At 42.4% G+C, this 9,089-nt stretch overlaps 1 protein-coding gene across 2 annotated transcripts in view; it reads right to left on the bottom strand.

The window, feature by feature from the left end:
* Positions 1 to 1,619: 1,619 nt before the first annotated feature.
* Positions 1,620 to 9,089, bottom strand: part of LOC133840247 (titin) — an 80,554-nt gene continuing 73,084 nt past the window's right edge. For both annotated transcript variants that reach the window (XM_062271963.1, XM_062271965.1), the window contains 10 exons: positions 8,782 to 9,033; positions 7,705 to 8,673; positions 5,950 to 7,617; positions 5,728 to 5,869; positions 4,652 to 5,670; positions 3,689 to 3,994; positions 3,385 to 3,489; positions 3,091 to 3,285; positions 2,724 to 3,026; positions 1,620 to 2,660 (listed from right to left, as the gene is read on the bottom strand). In XM_062271963.1, coding sequence (XP_062127947.1) covers positions 2,473 to 2,660; positions 2,724 to 3,026; positions 3,091 to 3,285; positions 3,385 to 3,489; positions 3,689 to 3,994; positions 4,652 to 5,670; positions 5,728 to 5,869; positions 5,950 to 7,617; positions 7,705 to 8,673; positions 8,782 to 9,033 — 5,147 coding nt within the window. In that variant the 3' untranslated portion in view covers positions 1,620 to 2,472. The remainder of the gene's footprint in view (positions 2,661 to 2,723; positions 3,027 to 3,090; positions 3,286 to 3,384; positions 3,490 to 3,688; positions 3,995 to 4,651; positions 5,671 to 5,727; positions 5,870 to 5,949; positions 7,618 to 7,704; positions 8,674 to 8,781; positions 9,034 to 9,089) is intronic.

The raw sequence follows: 9,089 nt of genomic DNA, 5'->3' as shown, positions 1-9,089 counted from the left end.
TTGTGTTCTTTTTCTGCTCACTACGTTAAACAAAATGTAGTTTCAAAGCCTATGTGAATTGCTGATTGTTCTTGATTAGTACAAATGAAATTATTATAGCAATCAAAACGCAAAACTAATTTGGTATTCTAAGGACTTTCTTTATGCGGAGTTTAAAAGCTCTACTCTTTAGTATTTTTAATGAATTAAAACAGACATTTTAATCATAAACGGATAAGGAGTATCAATTGAAATGTTCATTTGACTATGATTTTAAGAACAGATTATTTCAACATTTTTAAATAGTTTAATAGTTTTTTTACGTATGTGAATTTCAGTCTATTCTTGATTTGTATTAATAAATTATTGAAATCAATTTTATCACAAGCGGAAAACTATTTGAATACTCTAGTATATGGACTTACTTTCAAGGAAATGTAGCCTAAAAGTGTAAAGGAATTTCTGATTAGAATTACGTAGTGAACAGTTCGTAATAATATCTTTACAATTCCAAACGGTCTTTATTTTAAAGCCTATGGTAGATGTCATAGATATCAAAAACCACAAACCATATCTTCTCTGTCATTAACTTTAAATCATTACTAATAAACAGATTTAAGTACATGTTAAATACAATTTAACGCCGCAAAGGATTGTTTTAAAAATTTGATACGGTTTTATAACACAGTGGCGCCATCTAGCGTTTTGTAGTGGCCACTTTGTTTATATTTCATATAAAAATTCCAAATAAATGTATTGATATTTTGATTGACCAATTGAAATAAAATATGAAATCAATATGCTGCAAATACTTTAAGTAAACACCGCTTGTTTTGTTCAGTGTAGAGAAAGCAACGCAAAAACACGTTGGCCAACTGACAGTCCACAGTATCAATAGCTGAATGATGCCGCCTTGTGTATTGTTTGTGTACAATTTAAAAGTGCCGGAAATATGTTTAGCTTTATGAGCTCGTTCTCAAATTGAATTCTGCTGCTGGCCACGCCCCTCCATCCCCCATCCTCTGGAGACAGCTAGACTAGTGGTAACTCTAGAAGCTTAGTTTAAATTACAGTTTTGTAACGAGAAATGGTGAGAGAGGGAGAGGGGACTACAAAGTTATTTGCCAAGCAAAGTAACTGTGTACAACACATATAACATTTTAGATAATATCTTTTGATTAGTGGCAACCGCAAAAACTTTAATTAAATTCGCACACAATTCTCTGTGGAAACTTTATGCAGCATTTGCCCTGTCACCAGATAAGTTCAACGACGCGTAACAGTAGTTTCTCTCACCATCTCCCTCTAACTATATCTACATCTCTTTCTCACTTTGGTCGATCTGGGTCTGGTGCTTGTCCTGGACACGCATGTGTTGGCCAAACTGGTAGCTGCCATTGTTTGGCTGCCGACTTTAAGTTTTAGAATAGAAAAACTTAATAGAAAACTTTTGCAACGTGCAAAGTTATGTTAACTTGCAACTCCAACGTCTCCTCCCAGCTCTCGGGGACTCTCGAAGCTCCAGCTTCTATTTTTGTCTCCGAGACTAATGAATTAATTAGTTGATTTTTCGTAGTCAGTTGGGTAAAAAGTTTGTGTGCCGCAACGAGTTGAAACCACTTTAATATATTCGTTAAAAATTCATTTAAATTTGTTTTTTATTATAATTGTTTTTCTTTATTTGGTTTTGTTTTACATAGTTATGTAACCCTCTGTTTCTCTGGGCATCAATTCAGCGCACTGCGAACACACGGCAAAGGCAACAGCATCCAGCAGTGCGACAATTGAACAGCGACAGCAGAGAACAGACAATCAAATGGACAACACACAAATATAGCACAAACATACTCGTAACTCATATCGAATTGCACCATTTGTTGTTTGTCTCCCTAGAGGATATTGAGTCCGCTCTGTTGTGTTATTGTTGTTGCCCCTCGGATTGTTATTGTTGTTACGAATTGCTATTGCTGCTGTTGTGGTCCACTGGCTGCCGTTGCCCGATGCTCGTTGAGTCGTGGCGCTGAATTCATGGCTTTTCATATCGTTTGACGCTTTCGAATTTGATAAATTTATCACAGCTTACAAAAATAAAGTGAAGAAAATCATAAGAATTTATGCAAATCATAACGAATCAAAAATTACTACAGAGATTATGTAATGGGCGACACAACACACAGCCACGTCCACGCCTCCCCCGCCAAATACATTAAGTATTTTCTTCGCTCGCACTCTTTGTCTCTGGAGGGGGAGAATGTCGTGGACATCGCTGTACTAAGCTGGACGCAATTCCAATCACTACATTATCTTTACAAGCTCTGTGCGTTTTCTTTCTCAAAGTACAAAAAAAGCTACAAAAGAAATAATGAATTAAATACAAAAATTGAAATAGTAGTAGAGTATGCTTAAGCCTAATCCTAAGTTTCATTTCGTTTATGTCATGTCTGGTACTTGCTATCGCTAAGTTGATTAGTTCGTAGTTGTATCATTTACATACTACTTGGAGTCCTTCTTCTTCTTCTGGGGTATTTGTGCCCACAGACGGAAGAAGTACTCATCGCGTTGAAGCAGTCTGCCGCGCGCATACGAATGAATGTCTGCATCCATGTTGTGGTCTCGCAACCACGACGATGTGTTGCATGTGCTCATCTCAGTACGCGGCTCATCTGGCAGACTTTCGTGACCTACAAAATATGCGAAAGATATTATCAATAGCAATCGATGTTATTGTGCTTTCAGATACTTACCCGCTGTCATCACCTTGTATGGCTCTTCGGATTCCAAAGGTTCACTTAGACCAATTTCGTTCTTGGCGAATATGCGAATCATGTATTCGTGATTCTCTTGCAGATCGCGAATCTGGAACTTTTGCACACCGGCTGGCACGCGACCAACCTCAATCCACATGGACTTCTTCATGTCACGTATGGCAATGTGATAGCCGAGCAGTGGCGCACCTCCATCTGACTCGGGAATACCCCATTCGAATATGTGTGCATTGGCAGCGAGAACTCGCGCCTCCAGTGGAGCAGTTGGTGGCGATGGTACAGCTACAAAAATACATGGCAAACACTTATCCAATGTGCACTCGTTTAAATATCAAACAATACTCACTGGCATGTGTCTTTAGCGAGACGCTCTCGGTGACGGCTGGTGCACCTAAACCAGCCTCATTCTCCGCCGAGACACGGAACCAGTACTCGCACTTCTCCTTCAGATTGTCAATGGTGTAGTGCAGCTGATGTGCATCCAGTGTAATGACCTTGGTCCAGCTGGTCGATGTGGAAGACTTCTTTTCCACACAGTAGCCTGAAAAGAAGTAGAAATGTTTTAAGTATCGTAATTAATAAATATATATGTATATAAGAGCTATAATACGGAGGAATCTTCAAGTATTCTCCAATTTACCTGTAATTTCGGAACCTCCATTGCGGGCTGGCACCTCCCAGTCGAGGGTGACGCTGCGACTTGTCACATCCGGCGCCCTCAGATTCTGGGGTGGCGATGGCGGGGCTGCAAGAGGATTGCATAATATGAATACAAGTGATTTTGGGGGAAACTTTTTGCGGACTTTGGAACATACCCATGTCTTCAATTGCTGGTGCAGGGCGTAAAATTAAAGCAAAGCAAATGTTAATGGCGTTAAGAGAAAGCATTTTGGCAATAAGCAAATAAGCAATTATCATTACGGGAAACTGGGACTTTTACTCACTTATCTTGCGACCCACAACAATCTTCTCCGTGGTCTCGAACGCCTCGCTGGTGCCGACCTCGTTACGAGCGTAGATCCTGAACAGATAGCCCTTGTTTCTTACAACCTTCTCCACGTGAATGTTTGTCACAGTGCCCGTCGTGATGCCCACCGAACGATAGACTGTCTCAGTCTCTTCCCTGATTTCCACAATGTACTCGATTATCTTCGAGCCTCCGTCGCTCTCCGACGGTTCCCAGGACAGTGTGAACGATGTGTCGTTCATACCCGAGACGGCGGTGGGGCCGCGTGGTGGGGATGGTTTCTCTGCAATTCATATTATTATTAATAAATTTGAATTAAAACACGACCGTTGAGAAGCGTAAAAAGAAAAACAAAAGTGTGTACACATTGTTTAAAAATACTAATATGTAATATCAGTTCAGTAGTTAGGATAAGGTTGCCACATCAATCGATAAAGCTGGTAGACATTTTGCGTAAATATATTTTCTACGACAATAGGTAGAAGAAAATCATAGGTTTTCTGTGATATTAATAATTGTAATTAATTGTCCAAATATCTGCGTAATGCATACTTAACAATCTAACGTAATATTGAGACTTTGCTAATAGTCAGTTAGTAACTCTGTTGCAAATGGAACAAAAATATCGAGCTGGCAACATTCGCATTGGTAACAATTGCGCGCTTTCTTGTTCTGTCAATCTGGTAGCTCTATTCGTATTGGCTACAATTTTGCGCCAATTTCGTCAATTGTCAGCTTAGTTTTTAAGCGGAGCCTTAATTCGTGCGGACTAATACAAATCGAATTAGTAGGTGCATGTCGTGAAATCGTTCGTATAATTGAGTGTTAATTGTAATTATTGTTTAGCAAAATTGTGCATCAATCTGCCTATTTCAAAGTTACGTGTAGTCGTGAATTAACATTTGTTTGTAATGGTAAAACTTAATCATTGTGCACTTACCAAACTTCTTGGTGATTGTGACTGTTTGACTCTCCGTTGGCTCGGACTCGCCAATAGGATTGATAGCCACAACACGGAACATGTATTGGGCATTCATGGAAAGCTTTTGAATGGCATACGAGTTGATATCCTTGTCGAAATCGGAGACCTTCATCCACACGTTGTTTTGCACATCGCATTTCTCCAACGTGTACTTGCTAATGTCCATGCCACCATCGTCAATTGGCGGCGTCCATTCCAAGGTAATTGAATCCTTTTTAATGTCTTTAACCTCCAACGATTGCGGCCTGCTTGGCTTATCAATTACTTGTACCGTGCACTCCATATGAGTGGAGCCCCACTCATTGGTGGCCGTCACCTTGTAGCGACCAGAGTGCTCGCGAGTTACCTTCTTAATCGTATAGGTAGAGCTTGTTTCGGTGGTTTCAATGGTAATCTCCTTGGTCGACTTCTGCTCGATAGTCTCCTTGTGCCAGGTGACTGTGGGCTTGGGATAGCCACGAACCGTTGCTGGAATGCTGAGAGTAGCGCCAGTGCGCAGTTTCTGTGCCACATACTTGTCCTCAATCTCCACGATTGGCTTCTGCTGCAGCTTCAGCCTGCACGATGTCTCCACTGTGCCCTTCTCATTGGTTGCCACGCATGTGTAGGTGGCTTCAGTCTCAATGGTTGTCTTTTCAATGATGTACTTGGCCACCCGATTTTCGTAGCGCACATTGGTCGTAGACTCGATGATCTTGCCGTTCTTCTTCCAGGTAACGCTTGGCTCAGGAATGCCGCCAAACACACAGGATAGTGTCACTTCCTTGTCCAGTTCACTGACAATATCCTGCAATGGCTCGCGTACGCTGGGTGCCTCGGTCTGAACCTTGGGCACCAGACGAATAGGTGGCGAGGCAGGTGATGGCGGTGAGGGGCCAACTTCGTTGACCGCAATCGAACGGAACACATATTCGGTGTCGATCTTTAGTTTGCTTATCGTATACGTTGTGTCCTTAATCTTGCGAATCTCAGTCCATCTGAGAAGTAAAAGGAATTAATTAATGTTTTATTAGTTGGATATGAGCAGTACTTACTTTTCTTCCTTAACATCATGGTACTCCAGAATGTATTCAATGATTTCGGACTTGCCATCGTCTTCGGGCGCCTTCCAATAAAGTGTTATCGAGTCGTGCATTACCTCCAGTGGCTGAGGGGTTCCAGGTGCCGTGGGTTTGCCTAAATGTAAGAGTTTGACAAAGGTCAGAGCTGCTCGCATTTCCGCCTCGTTAACTGCATTGTCAATTAATTATACTTACGCATAATGACCAAGTGTAGGCTGGCCTCGGCCTCACCCACAGGATTGACCAGTTTGACCGTGTACTCGCCCTCATCATCGTCAACGACCTTTTTAATGGTTAGAGTTGCGGATTGTTCATCGATGGTTGGGATTGTACGCTTTGTCTTAGGAATGACAACCTTGCGCGATGTCCATTCGGCCTCTGGAGTCGGAGCGCCAGTGTACTTGACAGTGAAGGTAGCATCCTCGTTCTCCTTTACTTTGATGGTTTGATCCTTGTCAGAGGTAATCACGGGTGGCAGTTTAAGCTCTTCAACGCACAGTTTAGTGCTGCTGGTGACATTTTCAGCAATACAGCTGATCTCACCCGCATCATCATCGCTGGCATCATGGATAACCAGGCGACGCACTGTGCCCTCAACGAATACCTCATGCTTCTTATTTGGCTTAATGGGCTTGCCCTTCTTACACCACGTAACTTCAACGTCCGGCTGAGACAGTTCAACGGTAAATTCAGCATCTGTTGTCTTTGTGGCGAGTGTAACATCGGGCAATCGCACTATGAAGTCAACCAATGGCTCTTCGACAGTCAGTTTCGCCTTGGAAGTTTGTTCTCCAACCTGTATGGAATACTCGCCCACATCTTCGGGCTTGGCCTTGACAATGCGAAGGGATTGTTTCTTGCCATCAATTGCGAGTTGAATGCGTTCGTCGAACTTGATTTCTTTGCCGTTCTTGAACCATTTTACCAGAGCATCGCCCTTGCTTAGTTCAATGTGGAATACAGCATTTTCGCCCTTAGTAACAGACACATCCTTCAATGGAGTTACAATCTCTGGTGGTAGTTCAATGACAGTCAGTTCTGCACTGCACTCTTGACCCTCGATCTTGCACGTGTATTCGCCCTCATCATGTATGGTTGTATCGTGTATCACCAAACGTCTCGATTTGCCATCCTTGATGAATTCACAGTTCTTGCTTTCAATTGTAATCTTTTCGCCGTCCTTGTACCAGGTGACCTCAGTCGATTCAGTTGTCAGCTCCACGTCCAGAATGGCGGTATCCTTCTCAGTTACCTCGTAATCTTCCAGAACCTTGATAAAGTCTGGTTTACGCTTTAGAACCTCCACAGTTGATTCGGTTTCTTGTTTCTTGACCTTGCACACATATTTGCCGGAATCACGAAGATTTGTGTTCCTTATGACCAGCTTGTGTGTCTTGCCATCCTCAACAACAACGCGATGGTCCATGCCGCTCAACTCCTTGCCATTGAAGAACCACTTAGTTGTTACCACATGAGAAGTCTCGCACTCCAACGTTAACGATTGCACCTCTTCAATGGTAATTGTCTTCTTTAACTTTTTGGTAAAGGTTACCTCATCGACTTCAACAATGACGCGGGCACCGTGCGATGTCTTGCCAACAGGATTGCTGGCAATGCACTTGTAGTCACCCGAATCTGTTTCAGGATTGGCATTCTGAATGACGAGCTCAATATTTTCACCATCGTACACTTGCTGGATACGTTCGTTGGGGAACAACGGACTGTTGTTAAATAGCCATTGAACCTCTGGTACAGGGTTGCCGGACACCTTTGCTGGTAGTCGAATAACACCCTTTTGTGGTACAGATTGCTCTTCGAAACGTTCCACAAACAGTGGAGGCTCAGCATTACCAGTTGTCGGTTCTAAATAAGAAACATTTAATGATTCATTGCCGAAAAATTTTGAAAATATTTACTTAGCTGAAAAATAACATTAAACATTGAACATACCTTCAATCGTCAGATTAGCAGTAGTTTCCACACTGCCCAAAGGATTGACAGCCTTGACAGTATATTCTCCCTTCTCCGACTTCTTTGGCGTGATGAGGGTAAGAGTATGAATATCCTTATCTGTCTTGCCATTCTTAATAGGCTTGCCATCCTTGTACCACGTTACCTTGGGTGGTGGATTGCCAACAATCTGGGTAGAAAGCATGACGCTCTCTCCTTCACGAACTACCATGTTACGCAGCGGTTCTAGAATTTGTGGGGCTTCTTTGTCGGAAGTTCGCACCTTAAGTGTGATGGGCAGACGCGACTCGCCCTCACGGTTTGTGGCGATAACTTCATAGGTCCCCTCCTGAGATTTCTTCACTTTAGTAATATGAACAACGCTGCAATACATGTGCATATCAGATTCAGTTACGATACGAATGTTTTTAATTTCCTCCTCATCGATATCTTCGCCATTAAAGGTCCACACAATATCGGGCTCGGGAACCGCAACAAGGCGGCATTCCAGTATAACGTTGCTGCCCTCGTCGACATATTGTGCCTTGGGCTTGCGTGAGAATGTTGGTGGAATGCCCTCAAGGATATCAGCCAATGAGGATTCACGCGACATACTCCTGCGTGACAATGCAGTGGCATCTGAGCCATGATCGGATAAAGGACTTTCCACAATCAATTCTGTTGTGGTTGATGTGAAGCCAGCGGCATTCTTGGCCACGCAAGTAAATTTGCCAGCGTCTTCTGGGAAAACTTCGCGAATAATTAAAGTGGCTACATTATCATCATCATAGAACATTTGGAAGTCTTGCGAAGGCTTAATGATAGCAGTTTCGCGGAACCACGCAATCTGAGGTCTTGGACTTCCCTCAACCTTACATTCGAACTGAACAGTGTAACCATCAAGTGAATGAATAGGCTGCAGTTTTTCAATGAAACGTGGGGCAATCGGCTTGTCTTCAGGTCCAGGTCCTTCATTTGCACAATCACAAAACATTAATTGAAATGTGTTAATAACGTAGACGAGACAGTTCAGCAGAGTGTTAGACAACAACAAGGCTTAGTTAAATGTAAACTTACTTTCAAAGACGGGTAACTTATCGATCTTCTCATGCAGTTTGTTTTGAACATATTGGTCATATTCCTCGGGTCCCATAAGGTATTGGGCGGGTACCCAACCTTCTTCCTCTGTGATGCTCTTCTTGACGTACCACCATTCAGAGCTATGGCGACCAATAACCAGGACCTTTTCACCCTCAACTAAGTTAATAGCCTCGTCGTTGTCCGCAATATAATTGCAAATAGAATACATAATGTTCTCGGTATTGGATTCTAAAAATAATTTGATAATATTAGCATTATACTATACACCGTTGTTCGATTTTATC

The sequence above is a fragment of the Drosophila sulfurigaster genome, chromosome 3 (assembly GCF_023558435.1).
Source record: "Drosophila sulfurigaster albostrigata strain 15112-1811.04 chromosome 3, ASM2355843v2, whole genome shotgun sequence".
Classification (NCBI taxonomy): domain Eukaryota; kingdom Metazoa; phylum Arthropoda; class Insecta; order Diptera; family Drosophilidae; genus Drosophila; species Drosophila sulfurigaster.
This window is presented reverse-complemented; position numbering and strand designations above follow the sequence as displayed.